Raw genomic sequence first — 16170 nt, forward strand, 5'->3', positions numbered from 1 at the left:
CCGAATGGACCACTTTCATCGTCTTCCAAATGTAATTACTTTTTCATAACAATTTTGAACAGACGGTGTCTATGTATTGATGTGATTGTATCTTGTTTACCTAGTGTTTGACTCTCTCTTCTTCTTCCTTCCAGGGACATCACTGGACTGTGAAATGTTCTGCTCCACTGTCAAGCAGTGCTACCACACTTGCATAACATCTGAAGATCCTCCTGTTACCAGCTGTCCTTGGCACCGATGAGCAAAGCCACCATGCTCCACACGGAAGGGAATGCCCTGCTGAAGGCTGTGTGGCAGGGCAAATTCAGACTCACACGTCTACTTCTGGAAGGTGGAGCCTATATTAATGAAGGGAATGCTCAAGGGGAAACACCCCTAATGGCAGCATGCTTGGCCAAGTATGATGACCCCCAGAACAAATCCAGGATGATTAAGTACTTACTGGAAAATGGAGCCGACCCCAACATTCCTGATAAGTTGGGCAAGACTGCTTTGATGCACGCCTGTGCGAACCAGGCTGGAGCAGGCATTGTATCTTTACTACTTGAGCAAGGCTCTGATCCCAGCATGAAAGACTATTCAGGTTCTTCTGCTTTAATGTATGCTATCAACCAGGGTGACCGTGCAACACTCCAGGTCTTGTTGGATGCATGCAAAGCCAAAGGCAAGGAAGTCATCATCATTACCACAGACACATCTCCTTCTGGGACAAAAAAGACAAAACAATATCTTAACTCCCCTCCCTCACCTGGTATCGTTGAGAAGCAATCCCCAGGACTATGTATGTCACCTTCAGAAATTGAAATAAAGACCTCTCTCTCACCAGCAAGTGAGAAGGAAGAGGAACGTGATGTCTTCAATTTCAATATGGGAACCAGGCTTACCTGCCCTACTTTATCAAAACCAGAAATTGAGTCTTCTTCAGAACAGATACCCACTAAAAGTAGAGTGAATCACCTTAAACAATTAAAAAGGCTAAATTCTGAACCATGGGGCTTGGTGGCACCATCAGTTCTGAGTGCCTCCCACCTCTCTGCCCCACAGGAGGGTTCTGCCACAGTCAGTGCAGAAGAAAAGATCAGCAGTGATCTCAATGGACTGACCATTTCCAAGAGGCCTTTGCTTTCTAGGAGACACAGTATTGAAGGCCAAGACCCGTCATGTTTCAAGATGGCCAGTCATGCGTCTGGTGAAGACTCATCAATACCAATAACATCATGGGCTGACAAGGTCCAGTTTAACCAGCTACACCAACCATTATCCAGACGCAACACTGCTCCAGAAGCACAAGAGAACACTGCTGTCACAGTGGTCCCTACCATCGGTACCAACCTGCGTGCAGGGGCGCACCACAAGTTGACTCGTATGGAACATTATGAGTCAGACTCCCACCTTTGTCCAGATTCCATACCTGGGTCACCAGATTCAGGACGTGTGTCCATAGAAAGGAGAAAGTACAATGCTTCACCATTGACCCTTTTCACAAGCTCTTCTCGGGAGTCCTTAGAGAGCATACCCAGTGCTGTATCACCGATAACAGTACGCCGCAGGACACCTGGCCTTTTGGAACGAAGAGGATCTGGGACTCTTCTACTTGATCACATTTCCCACACCCGGCCTGGCTTCCTGCCTCCACTCAATGTCAACCCGCACCCCCCGATCCCAGATATCCGAGCCAATGGCAAGGCTACCTCCCCTGTCCATGGAAGCCAGAAGGGTCTGATCCCTGTAGCTCCCAACTCTCCAAAACATCTTGACACCAAAGCAAAGAAAAAGCTTGTGAGAAGGCATTCTATGCAAACAGAACAGATCAAACAGCTAGCCAATTTCCAGAATTTACTGTCTCATAATGAGTCTGTGAACTAAAACCATAGCAAAAAAGCAAAGAAGGCAAAGGTTTGGAAATGTTTCATTCTCTTCTGCTTCATGCCTTTTGGATCTCTGTTGCTATAGAAAAGTTATGTTCCCCACTGCAACTAAATACTGATCAAGACATTGAGTCTTCGATCAAGAAGGAGATGATGAATCAGGAGGTTGCCCCTTTGAAAGCACAATACTTTAGTTCTGATTCCAAATTTGATAGTAGATCTGTACTCTAGGCCCACTTTATCACTTGGGCCGCTATGTGATCCATAGCAATTCACTGTATCTAATTTCCGGTTTTTTTGGGAGAGTGCCTTAGAAAAAGCAGATACCCATATCCTGATGTTTCAAAATTGCCTGATATGATCCCTGTTTTTTAAAACTAAGCATACAAAGTACCAGGGTAAAAATAGATGACTCAAAGTAGAATCCCTATACCCGCACCATTTGCACCCGGGTTAAATAAATATCAAAACTATGAATGTTCTTCATAGCCTTTAAATCAATTAAGCAGTGAAGTGACCATCCAGCAGGGCATTTGTGGTACTTGGCTCAAAATAAAGAAGAGTTAGGGCCTGAGGCAAACGTTTTGCACTGTAAGTCGCAGGAGCATTCACTAACAGGAAGCACCTAACACGGGCCCTTACAGCATTTTAAACAGTGAACTAACAAAGAAGTTGCAACTTTTCCAGAATGCAGTAGCAAGACTAATGAAGGATAAAACCAACCACACCAGGTCTCCATCACTAAAAGTTTAGCTTACAGCTTAATGTAAAATATAGAGTTCATCAAAAGTACTTCCCCAAATTTTGCAAACTATATTTGCAAATGTATTACAAATTCATTCCACAAACGCGATTATTATACATTTTATAAGTAGCACTGAAGGCCAGGTTTATCTAATCACTTATCCCCGAAACAATCAAATATAAATTGTCAGATATAAAGTAGGGGTGTGCAAATGTTGCAAAGTTCTTTCCTGTGCAATGATGAGAAACTTGATTAAACTTTACAATTTTCTTGATAGCCATCTGACTTGCAAAATATTGAATAAATAGAATTAAAAAATGTAACGTTCTCAACAAAGTATTGCTGTGGGACAAAAACTCAGCAAAAACACTTTTAAAGGGAGAATTGCGATTCTCCTATTAACATGATTAGAGAATCTGGATTTCATTAAAGACTCGGAGGCTAGCATTATGCATGTCACTTTTAATGCAGACCCAAGCAGCCGCATACATCATAAAGCAAAGTTCCGAATAAGAGCATTAGCAAAGATAAGAGGCATGCACACATAACAATAAGCCTCTTTTAAATGTGGAGGACATAAAGAGAAGTCCAATAAAATTTAACTTTAACCAGAGATGATAACAAATCTTTAGGCCATCACGAAGAAGAAGGTATGAATGTTGGATAAACTTGTCCGATGAAGAAAAACCATGAAGTTATGAGAGGTTATCTGAAAGAAAGAGATACAGGTATGAATAAACTAAAAATTGCTCATGAATCATGCCTAAAAGAAAAGACTTAAGTCAATATGATAAACATAACAAAAGCATCAGTACATAGGAATAGAAATAAAGAAATGTAAATTGAATGTCAAAATAACCACACAAGGGAAACGGTGGGAAGGATAATGCTAGCGTCTGAGTCTTTAATTAAATCCAGATTCTCTAGTCAGGTTAATAGGAGAATCGCAATTTCATTACAAGACCGGAGGCTACCATTATGCATGTTGGTAGCCATCTAAGACAACATCGGACAAATGAGAGATTGGTTTGCAATAGTGATGAGCAAAAGTTCTAGAATTAGACCAATCAGCAGCTTTAAGGATATCATCCAACTTACCTCCAGACCAGAAGGACTTACTGGCCATTGCACCCCTGATAGAATGTGGTTTGAAAATATTCAGATCGATACCAGCTAGATTCATAACAATTTTAACCCATCTAGCAATAGAGGCAGAGGTAATAGCTTTGTGAGGTTTAACAAAGGAGATAAGTAATTGATTCACACCAGAGGGGCGAAGAGCATTCATTCTGAGATCATATTCTTTCATACAGTCTACAACACAGAGTTTTTTGTATAAGTCAAAACGTGGATAAAAGATAAAATCAGACATAGTCTTGGTTCTTCTATAGATTTCGAATTTAACTCCAAACATATCGTAGGATCTATAAGAGATATCAAGAACTTTAACATCAGAAACCCTACGGCAGGATATTAGACAAAGTAAAGTAGCGAGTTTAATTGAAAGATTCTTTCTGTTCAAATGGGAGTTATCGGGCCAGCTAGAAAAAAGATTAAGAATTAAATTCACATTCCAGCGAGATTGGTATCTTGGTCTAGGAGGTCTCCTTAATCTGATACTCTTAAGAACTCTACAAATAATGGGATTTTTACCTACCGTTTTACCTTTGATAAGAGCATGGCCTGGGGAAATAGCTGATCTATAACAATTGATAGATCTATAGCTAAGGTCTCTTTTGACATTTTCCACAAGAAAGTTAATTATATCAACGATAGGTGCCTCCACGGAATCCAGGTTCCTTTCCAGGCACCAACAAACCCAGGCTTTCCAAATGTTGTTGTGTGTGTGCTAGGGGCCCATGATTCACCGAGGAGAGCTGAAGCTGCGACGAAAGTCCAGCGAGATCATTGGCTCTCCTGACACTCTCCAGGCAAGAAGGCTCAAATTCCCTGTTTAAACAAGAGGGTGAATTTGTCCGTCTAAGTCTGTAAGAAGGTTTATCAGGATAGGAATTAGGAAGGGGAGATCGTAAGTCAGTTCTAGGGCAGTAGGGAACCATGCTTGGGATGGCCAAAATGGGGTTATCAGGACAATTGAGGAGCGTTGATGTCCCACTTTCTGAAGGACTCTCTGGATCATGGCAAATGGAGGGAAGGCATTAGCGTTGATCCCTTCCCAAGATTGGAGAAAAGCGTTTAACGCTAGAGCACCCGGGTCGGGCATCCAGCTGTAATAAGTCTCCAATTGGAATGTTAGTCTGCTCACGAATAGATCTATTTGGAAAGGGCCCCAGAAATTGTTGAGGGAATTGAAAACAGACATGTTTAGTTTCCAGTCACTGTAGTCTAAGAGGAACCTGGAGTTCCAATCCGCACAAACGTTGGATTTCCCGGGGAGATATTCTGCTCTGAGAGAGATTTTGTGTTCCAGGCAGAAAATCCAAAGTTTCTTGGCTAGGTTGGAGGTCTTTTGATTTGGTACCACCCAAACGGTTTATGTAGGCGACAGCGGACATTTTGTCCATTTTCAGAATTACTGATCTGCCTTGAAGGGAGTGTTTGAAACTCATCAGAGCATAAAGCCCTGCTGTGAACTCCAGGTAATTGATGTGGTGAAAAGATTCTCCCCGAGACTAAATTTCTCCAGTGTTCTGATCCTGGAGTCAAGCACCCCAGCCATGAAGGCTCGCATCTGATTCGAAAATAAAATCTGGCGCAGAACCAAAGATCGCTCTGCCGTTCCATGCGTCCAGATTGTCCAACCACCAGGTCAGTTCTGAGATGGCCTCCTAGTTCAAGGAAACACGATCTCCGTACCAGAGGCCTGATCTCATCGCCCTTGCTTTTATTCTTTGAAGGGCTCGATAATTTAGGGGGCCCGGAAAGATAGTCTGAATGGAAGAAGAGAGAAGGCCCAAGAGTCTGGCGAATTCTCTTAAAGAGAGATTTTGTTGCTTCAGGACATGTCTTATCTCTTTCCTATTTTGGAAATCTTCTTTGGAGGAAGAAGGAGAATGCAATTCATGGTGTCTACGGTGAAACCCAGGAATTCCATGGTCTTTGAGGGAGATAGTATGTATTTTTCCTTGTTTATGAAAAAACCCAGGCTTTCTAAAAGTTCTACAACAGTTTTCAGATCTTGGATGATTTGATTGTAATCTTGAGACAGGATAAGGATGTCGTCTAGGTAGATGATGAGACGAATACCTTTTTCTCTTAAAGATGAGGCGACGGCCCTCATCACCTTGGTGAAACACCAAGGGGCTGAGGAGAGGCCGAAAGGAAGGGCTTGGAATTGAAAAAGACGTTTTTTTCCAAATAAAATGAAGGAAGGATTGATGTTCCTCTGCCATAGAAATGGTAAATTAGGCATCTTTCAGGTCTAATTTGACTAACCAGTCCCCTTCCAATAAGAGGTCTCTCAGAAGATGGATGACTTCCATCTTGAAATGTCTGTAAATTTGTTGAGTTCCCTCAGGTTTATGACGGGTCTCCAACTTTTGTCCTTTTTTTATACAAGGAAAAGAGTGCTTATAAATCTCAGAAATTCCATAGGGACCTCTATAATTGCACCTTTCTGAAGCATTGAGGAGAGCTCTTCCTCTATTATTTTCTCCTGATCTAAAGTGAGGGGAATTACTATGGGAAGTGACTTTTGAATTGGAGTTTGGGTAAAATCTATAGAAAATCCGACCACAGTATTTAAAACCCAAGGGTCTTGAGTGATGAGTTTCCAGTTGTAGTAAAACAATTTCAGTCTGCCTCCCACTTTTGGTTTCGAACAAAGGGGGCAGGATAAGGGAGAGAAGTACTCACTTTGAGGGTGGGTGTCGGCAGAAGCTCCTCTCTCTCTGAATCCTCTCGAACGGAAGCCCCTTCCTCTTGGGGGGTAGAATGGAGGTTGATTGGAGGGTTGGTATCCTCTTCCACCATAACCTCTAGATCTGGAATAGGGCCTGCGGTTGAAGCGGCCGGAAGATTGGCCCCTCTTTCCGACCCTTCCAAAAAGGTTGTTCGAATTGAAGACCTTTTTCATGTTCTGATGGGCTTTGTCCAAAGAAGTGAATGTAGAAACATATTTACTGAGGCTTTTAATTAAGTCTTCCCCGAAAAGTAAACCTTTAGGATTAAGAGAGGTTTCTTTGTCAGCCAAGTCACTTAGTTTTGGGCTAATCTTGGTTAAGACTACTCTTCTACTCTCTGAGTTAAGGCCTGCATTTGCATTGCCTAGTAAGACAAGAGCCCTTTGACTCCAACCCCGAATTGAATGGATGGGTGTTGAGAGGGGAGTCATTAAGGTAGCTCTCTTCGGCGGCATCAATGATTTTAGTTAAAGGACCTAGAAAGTCTAAGACTTTGTCTTGGCCGATTTTAAGGGACCTTTCTAATCCCTTTCGAGGGTCTCTACCAAGTTTAAAAAGGTAAGTAAAAAGTTCGGGGTCGAGATTTGGGGTCTGGCAAACTGTACCCTCGATTGAAGGTCTAGAGCATTCTGCTCTTAAAAGGTTGTGAGTCTCCCTCTCCATAGGGTTCCTTAGCTATTTAGTAATACATTTGCATACATGTTCATGGGGGGTCCACTCCGAAGTCCTAGGATGTTTAATATTAAAAGGAGAAAACATCTCCTCTCCTAGGGGGGTCAATGATACTATCTTTTGAGGAAGAAGGAAGATTGTCGTCAAAGAGAAGGGAGTCAATATCTTGTTCATCCTCATCGAGGTCAAGGATATATTCATCCAGGAATTCTGAGGCATTATCATCATGGTCATCAACATGAAAATTGTCATGTACGAATTGGAGACCATCTTCATCACCTTGAGCACCTTGATAGTTTGTGCCACGAGGGATACCCATATAGTTTGTGCCACTAAGGACACCTTTCAATCTTGTGCCGCTAAGGACACCTGAAGTGTTCGAGGTGCGAGGGCCTCCTGTAAATCTCGAGGTGCTAAGACCTCCTGTGCTCTTTGGGGTAAATTCAATATTTTTTGACTTCTTAGATTTCTTACGCCTTGTTTCAGTGATACCGTTCTCGTCTGTTAGGTCAGGTTCGGGGGAGTCATCCTCTTCAGAAGGGAATGATCTTTTTGAAGCCTGGAAGGAGTTGAGAACATACAGGATCTGATTTCCTTATGAATTAGATTTTTTATTGCCTCATTATTAAAGCCAGATTCAGCGGCGCTAGCCTGATCTGAGTCTGTGTCAGACATAGTGAATAAATATTTTTTCTTTTCTTTCTAGTTCTTTTTTACTTTTTTTTATCTAATATATCAAATATAACTCCCTTTTTAAAATATTTTTGTTAAATAAGGGTTTAAAAAAGGTGGAGGGGGTAAATGGAGAGGGTTAAAAAGAAATCGAGTAAAGCGCAAATACAAATATATAAACTTAAGAGTAATACAAGCAGCAATAACACTAGAGCATTGGTGATAACATCAGCATATAAATGGAAAAGGAATAAATCAAACAGTTAGAGAAGTAAAGTAACAAGAGAAGTTGTGAACTTATCTGCTTGGAGCCGCATTTAAAAGAGGCTTATTGTTATGTGCTCATGCCTCTTATCTTTGCTAATGTTCTTATTTGGAACTTTGCTTTATGATGTAAGCGGCTGCTTGGGTCTGCATTAAAAGTAACGTTCTCATCAAAGTATTGTTGTGGGAGAAAAACTCAGCAAAAACACTTTTAGAGGGAGAATCTGGACAAACATGGGCTGTGTGAAATTAGTAGGTGCAGGAAACTTCACAAACTGGGCAAATTGCGTAGTTAGTCAACTTTGTACATCTGTGGGGCCACATTCGATCACACCGTATGAAATAATACACTCTCTGTACCAAAATAAGGACAAACATTAGCAAAGACTAAAGGCTCTGGCCATGAAGAGAATGCAATTTTTAAAATATATTCATGAAGGTGAACATAGTCAATAATTATTAAGAGTTTAAAAATGTAATAATGGCACTGTATAAAGTGGCATGTATATTTTTGAATAAACAAATAGGTAAATAAAGGTAGATTAAAAAAACATGAGTTGAAATGATAGATTGGACCACCAGCCTCTGCACTGAAGTGGACTAATATTAGGTGAATGGGCATATGTGCACAGACAAAATGCCATCGCTCACATGGAAGGGAGTCAGAGGTTGATGGTGGCATACCCCGTCTCATGCTGTATGTGGTGGCGGGAAGACGCACAATGTAAAGCTAACTTCAACAAACCAGTGGATGAAGAGGGCTTTGACTCTCTCTTTTTCTTCCTTCCAGGGACATCACTGAACTGTGAAATCCCCCATTTGTCTGTGTGTAAATTTATTATGAATTTTTGGCAAAAATAAGTCTGACAAGACTACTAAAACTGCCTACTGGCCAGACAGAAAAAAAGATGTTGTGAGGATGATCATTAAATGTGTTGGGATCAAAAAAAAGGGCAGCACATGCTAAAAAAACCAAATTGAAAACAATTTCAAATGACTGTGACGGATGCTCAAACCAAGGCTTTTCAATAGCATGAAACTCTGAAATCTCGACAATTGCAACATGGCATACTCAGTGCCCCATAAATCGATAATCAGCTGCTGACATAATGAAAACAAATGCAATAATTAGCTTCAATCTTTAAAATGTGTCATTATCCTCCTAATTAAGGCCTTGGTGATTGCTTTAAGCCATTCAGAGGCCAGTGCCGGTGGCACCTTACCAGTGAGAATGAGCATGTCTTTCATGGGACAGGAGCTGTTCAGAGAACAGCTGAAGGGAAGAGGAGATCTAATAATGGAAAGTAGAGCTGCATCTCCATCAATATAAACCAGAGATGTGCAAAGTAGGTCTAAGAGGACCAGATCCATTCTATTTTGTTTACTATACCCAATAACTACTTAAAATAGTTCCATCTACATCCATCATATGTAAATTAATTTTAAGTGGAAATCCAGAAAATATGGGCAAGACCGATTTGGTACATCCCCGGTATAATGTGTATCTGTAGGCCAAGGCATCAAATGTTAAATACACCTCACTCAAATTATGTTGTCTTACTGAGAGAAGGATTCTCCGAAAGTGGGGGATTTATTTAGCTCTAGTGTTTTATGTTGAGCCAAATATTATCAAGACTGCTTTCAGAGAGCATTTTGCATATTCTTTTTATAGCGGTTTTAGAGAGCAGGCCACACATTTACAGAGTTCTATAGTCCAAGTGGAAACCAAATTTTAATAGTAAGAAATACATAATTATTTTCAATGGACAGTTTTTTTAATGAGAGCTTGCGTCAATAGGCATAATTTAGAAAGACATATACCCAAATTGCCAGGAGCGGTGACACATTTGGATCATTTAATTTATTTCAGAACAATTTGTAGGACCTCTGCCAATTGTATCAAATGTAAACAGTGGCCCTGAACCTGCTTTTTTGAGACTAAGCATCCACCTCACCAACTGACTGAAAACAAATCTGGCGGGATCCCCAAATGGATCTATAACATATTTCTATACTGTGCACGTAAGCCAAAAGGCTGTAGAACTCTGTACATGTTCAAAGACAAGCTTAAAGTTAACACTTTAATAGACTTTTAATAGGAGAGGAAGCTGGATTGGGGGCAAATGCCATAATAGCTAATATTTTCCTCAAAATGAATGTGTGTTAAACATACATGTCAACTGAAATGTAGACAGAAAAGGTATTTTAACTTACAACAATCATTCTGCATTTCATAGGGGGAATAAGGATCAATCAAAAAACAACATTCTGTGTGTTTTCTTGAAAAAAAATCCAGCAGATGAGATGGACATATATTGTGATAGAATAAAATGGTAACCAGTCAATCACTCAAGGCGCACAGCAATAGGGGGAAAGTAACAGCAAACAGTATCACTAATGGTGCTCAAGGAAGTAAAGAGGTTGGTCACCATAACCCCAAGGCAGATCCACAACTGTGGATCAACAGTACATTTGAGAAAAATGTCCTCCGAGCACTCTGATCCTGTAATAGTCTGTATTACTCGTTCCTTCTTCTGATGTCAAGATTCAATCGGTACAGCAAACACGTTGTCTTCCAATCACTTTTATTAGTAATCTACTTTGCAATCCAATGTATACAGCTCCAATTCAAAGAATAAAACAGCCAACACGTGTTTCGTCTTGCTCTTATTTAGCAATCGACTTCTTCAGGGCTGCAACCCAAATGATAATAACATAAGAATAACCACGTACTACATTAATACTCTTAACACAATTACATATTTACATCCATTACCAAGGAAATTGCAAAAGATAAACAACCTCCAACCAAACCAGTGTCAAAGGAATAGAGGGAAAGAACCAAGTCACCAGAAAAAAGTCACCCAAAGTAAGTGTCCGCACAAAATTAATCACAATGTACAGGTCTCACATCAAGACCCCTACCAACCTTATCTGTTATTCTTCCATCTCCACAATGTTAACTCACATTGCATGGAAAATCCAACTCACAATATTGGTTATTCACAAAAAAAGGCAGTTAATCCTGCAAAGAGTAAAATTCTTAGTATTTAAGCAAATACCATACTGTAGTCCTATTGGTCCTGTAACTCACTAGTAGCCACATAGGCACCCTTCTAGAACCCTTTGTTCGATCTCCCCGAATTAGTACGTGGTTATTCTTATGTTATTATCATTGGGGGTGCAGCCCTGAAGAAGTCGATTGCTAAATAAGAGCAAGACGAAAACACGTGTTGGCAGTTTTATTCTTTGAATTGGAGCTGTATACATTGGATTGCAAAGTGGATTACTAATAAAAGTGATTGGAAGACAACGTGTTTGCTGAACCGATTGAATCTTGACATCAGAAGAAGGAACGAGTAATACAGACTATTACAGGATCAGAGTGCTCGGAGGACATTTTTCTCAGACATATATTGTGAGTTCAGGGGTCTACTGTGGTTACGAGCATCAGAAGAAATACATATATATCTGTATATATATCAAATGTATGTAGTTGTTCCTTCACAATCACAATACCATATTGAAAGCTCGTGCCAATGCATGTAGATTGAATGGTTCTATCCGTTTAATGGCATCTAAAGGTTTTGATATTTTTAATACAGTACCGTACCATTAAAGGTTCTCTAAGAATGTAATATGGTCCAGAACTGCTTTTCAGACAGTACTAGCAAAAGATTTCGGACATGAACTCCTCGACCAACTTCCTTATCTTGTCCACTAATTTCATAAAAGGCCACTACAACCCAACCATGATCAGATTGACGCTGATCCATGTAAGATTTTAAGCAAAACCTCAGCCTGCATAAATCACACCAGTATACATTTATTGTATGCAATTGTATCTATCGTAAATTCTGGTCTACGTTGGCTGTATTGTACGAATGTTGGGCATCTCGGAATTTGAAAAAAAAAAAACAGAGATCAGACCAGATGCTTTGGCGGGTGTTCTTCCGTTTCCCGTCCGCTAATGCAAGAACAGCATGGATTCATAACCGCGTGTCTTTAATACAACTTCCAATTGGTTCGAGGAGGATGAAACATTTCAGAACCAGATATATGCATACATATGTACGACAACTCTGCAGCACTGGATTGAAATCGATCACATCCACAAAATGTTACAGATTGTCAGGCACAAGCGTATGATATTGTGATCTGTGAGACCACAAAAAGGTGCTGTACTCAATTGCTGGATAGAGATTTTTAATTTGTCTGTTGATAGACGACACAGCAACAAACTACATGACTTTCCATGGTGTCATGACACTATCCAACCGACCATTCTTCAATAGGTGAAAACCAACATTTTCAAAGACATCTAAAATTAATTAGGCAGATCCAATGGGACTACTCATCTTCCAGCAGGACCAGTCCTATTGATTTTACCTTACATCTGTTCAAGCTGCCATCTTTTTACATTTTTTTGTATAACATTTGGCTTCATTCCATCTGCTGTCTGTTCATTTAGCACCGGGAAGCTGTCTATGGAGACATGTGGAGGACAGTACAAATCCTATTACTAAACACTAATTCTTGAGGTCATGACCTTGTTACAATCTGTGATAGCTTGTTTATGTGATCGATGTTGACTACAAACCTGCATTGTGTTTAATTATATGCACATAAATAACAATGTGGGTTGAATATGTTATATCTGACAATTGTAGCTCTTAGAAACATGAGATTACAAAATTGATAGATTGAACAGAATCAAACCGTACAGAGCATTAAAAATGTTATTTATTTTTACAGTGTATGGGCTGACAAGATGGGTCTGATGGTCCTGGGTGTCAGCATATGGTGTTTTACTCTCTATGTATCCAGTTCATTTGGCTAGTGTATTATCATACAACATCTAAACAGCTGAACTAACTACGGTAATTTTAAATAAGATGCATCAATGGTGCCCTTGAAATTCTTAAAAGTACTTTTTAGAAGGTGACCACTATAGTCTTCTATAATGTAGAGAGGAATACAAGGAACCCCTTTCTGAAATGTGTAACGCCCTGTGTGTATGTAGGTAAATATGCATAGAACCTGTCCATTGATATACTGTCTTTGAATGTAACTTCTGGAGGTTTATGTTTAGTGGGAGGCTACCAACGCCTTTATCTCCACAATGCACTACCCTTACTGCCACAGCATCAGTAGGCTCCTCTTCCACTGTAAAGAATCCCATCATATATAACTAGATGGGAATATGTACTTGCGTATATTCGAGATTGACACCGAATTGTCCATACATCATCGAGGTCTGGGCAATATCACCACGGACCAGTGAAGCAGATGTTGGATCCTTCAGCCTACAGCCCATCACAACCTTAACTTCCTGAAGCATTTTCCCTCACCTCTGACCCATTGCATTGCATTTTCAATTTTGGGATCCAAGTTCCCACCAGCAAAGGGCATCGGCCGTAGTTGAGTGTCTTAAGAAAACTAAAGACATCCCACACCTGAACTACAAGGCACTGCTGCTTCACTTCTGTACATTACTGGATTGATTACTGTATGGGCACTTATGGATGCTATCACATTATAACTATCTACTTATAGATGTATTTGTATCGTTTTAGGTACGTGTGTGTGCATAGATATATACCATAAGTGTGTGTCTGTGCATATAAATATATATGTATGTATATAAGTGTATTTATATACATATACATGCTGCAATTTACCAAGAGAACTGCATTTTTTCCTCATTAATTAAGTCTACCTGTATCTCAGTTAAGCCGTGGTAACATTTCAGTTCATCGACAGCCAGTCACGTTAGTCGCCGTTCTAAAAAGCAGACTCGTTCAGTCGCAGATAACCACTAATGCCAAATTTTCATACATGGACCATTTCAGGTCTTTAGAGAGGAGGACTTTGCATTGACAAAGGAATCTCAGGATGAAGACAACATTGGGCTTAACTCGTTGGCAAGAGTAAAAATTCAACAGCATTAACATCTAATGAAACAGAAGGCCATTTACAAAATACTATTTCTTAACTAGCATGTTGCACAACTGTGAATGTGCCAGATACAGAAATTCTGCTGCAACTTTTTTTTAGCTTATAGTGGAAAATGGTTGGGTCAACATATTGCCACTGCCTAAGTTTAACAGGTAATTCTTCCAATTCACTTGTTCAACTCGGTCCTGTAATGGCAGTAAATATCTAGTGACTGCTGTGTTTGGTGGTTCAAGTGCAATAAGTTTCAACTGGTCAGGCATAATATTCTGAAGAAACAAATCACCAATGTGAGTGCTTAATCTAAGCAATGACCTGCAGTAATGTCCTAAATTCTGTTGTATGCAACACGTATGTCAGCTACAGTACAGGAGTAGACATCATGGCTGGTGACACAGTGGATATGTACCACATCCCCACAAATGCAAGAGTGCCAGCATGGCCAATCCATCCGGTATCCCACGCCCATATAAGTTAAGTATAGAAAAGTGCAACCACAGAATAATAGTTTAAATAGATCCCAGCAGGACCAAAACTGCCACCAGGCCTGGCTTGTGAGACTAGATATAGTAGGCATCTACCTCCAAGTCCATTGCTGCCGGGGCTACTTGTGTCTATAAGCTGCAAAGACATCCTGAATTAGGGCATAAGAAATTGCGAAAAGTCACTTAGCCTAAGATACATCAACACATTTTTACACTGTCTTTCAAACGCTTCTTAATGAGCCCAAATGTGCTAGTAAAATTTCCCAAGGTATCTGTCACTCTAAATCTCAAAAGAATACCACCATGGCAAACATGTGATAACACAAACCCAGCAAGATGTTAACACAGCCAAAAAAATAATGGATATTAGGCTCCAAAGCAATATATACTGGGGATAAAAACTATTCAGCAGACTCTCCCCAAAAGATTTAATCCAAGTACTAAAATATTATTACCTTAGTACTGTATGATTCAACCACATGGTACAGCCACTTAATGTAATGAGTTGGTCCCAGTAGTAAATAATGACTACATGATGCTGCACGTTTTTGTGCCTGATTAACAATACATTCATTTTAGGAGTATGTAAAATAGTACTTCAATAAAATGACTTTACATACTACAAACTGCAATTCAGAAACTTAAGGCTGGATATCTCTATCCCTATCTACCCTATTTTTGCGGTATGGAAAATGTACACACCGTTAGCAGAGATCTACGCACATGTAACTATAGGAATTATTAGTAAAATTGGGATGGACGAGGGGGAGTGGGGAGAAAATGGGGAACAACTGCTACAAAATTGGTGGGTTATCGGAAAGGAGGGGTTTAGGGAGGGGCATTCTAAAACCAAAGGCACATTCACTCAAGAGTAAGACAAATACTATTCACAAAATACACCTCTAATTCTAGTATAGCCTTATAGTGCCAAAACATGTTTAAATATACTCCAGCCCAGGCTTGGAGTAAGTCACGTGCTACACTTGGCCAATCACTGGTACTGTAGAGGTAAGCTGTAATATGAACATTCCAAAGGAAATAATGTAAAATGAATGAATTTAATAAATAAAATATATATATATATACACACACACACACACACTAACACACATATGCATATATACATAGTATATCGTTTCAAAACTTAACTGTCAATAAAGCTTCATTATTAGATTTAATATTATACATAAATCGAAAATAATTGAAATGATATCTTCAAGTTAAAAAGTCTTAAAATGACTTAAAAATATTAAAATTAAAAATATAACTTACAAACATTTAAATAAAAAAATAAATGCAAATAAAAATGTTAATAATTGTGTGATTTTAATTTAAAAGTACTCTTAAAAATAATCTTTATACCATTAAAGTATTCAAATTAATTTAAAAGTTAGCACAAACTTAATTATAAGAGGGAGTGTGTTGTATATTTTTTTAAGTGGTCGCAGGTTAAAATTATTTGTATGAAAAGATTTTACATTATTTTATTAAAGTATGTATTTATTGTTAAATAATAAATGTTATTCAATTTCCCAATATCTTCCTTTAGGGAGATCTTTGCTACGGTGGTGGAGATCTCCACAAGCAAGTGGAAATTTACTAATAGTAACTTTACAGTTGAAAATGTAGTCGTAGGACTCCATGTT

General features: G+C 39.4%; 1 protein-coding gene across 1 annotated transcript; it reads left to right on the forward strand.

The window, feature by feature from the left end:
* Positions 1–237: 237 nt before the first annotated feature.
* Positions 238–1866, forward strand: ANKRD34A (ankyrin repeat domain 34A). The gene has a single exon (XM_078669874.1). It carries the CDS (start codon positions 238–240, stop codon positions 1864–1866), a length of 1629 nt encoding a protein of 542 aa, XP_078526000.1.
* Positions 1867–16170: the final 14304 nt, after the last annotated feature.

The sequence above is a fragment of the Lissotriton helveticus genome, chromosome 12 (assembly GCF_964261635.1).
Source record: "Lissotriton helveticus chromosome 12, aLisHel1.1, whole genome shotgun sequence".
NCBI classification, from domain to species: Eukaryota; Metazoa; Chordata; class Amphibia; order Caudata; family Salamandridae; genus Lissotriton; species Lissotriton helveticus.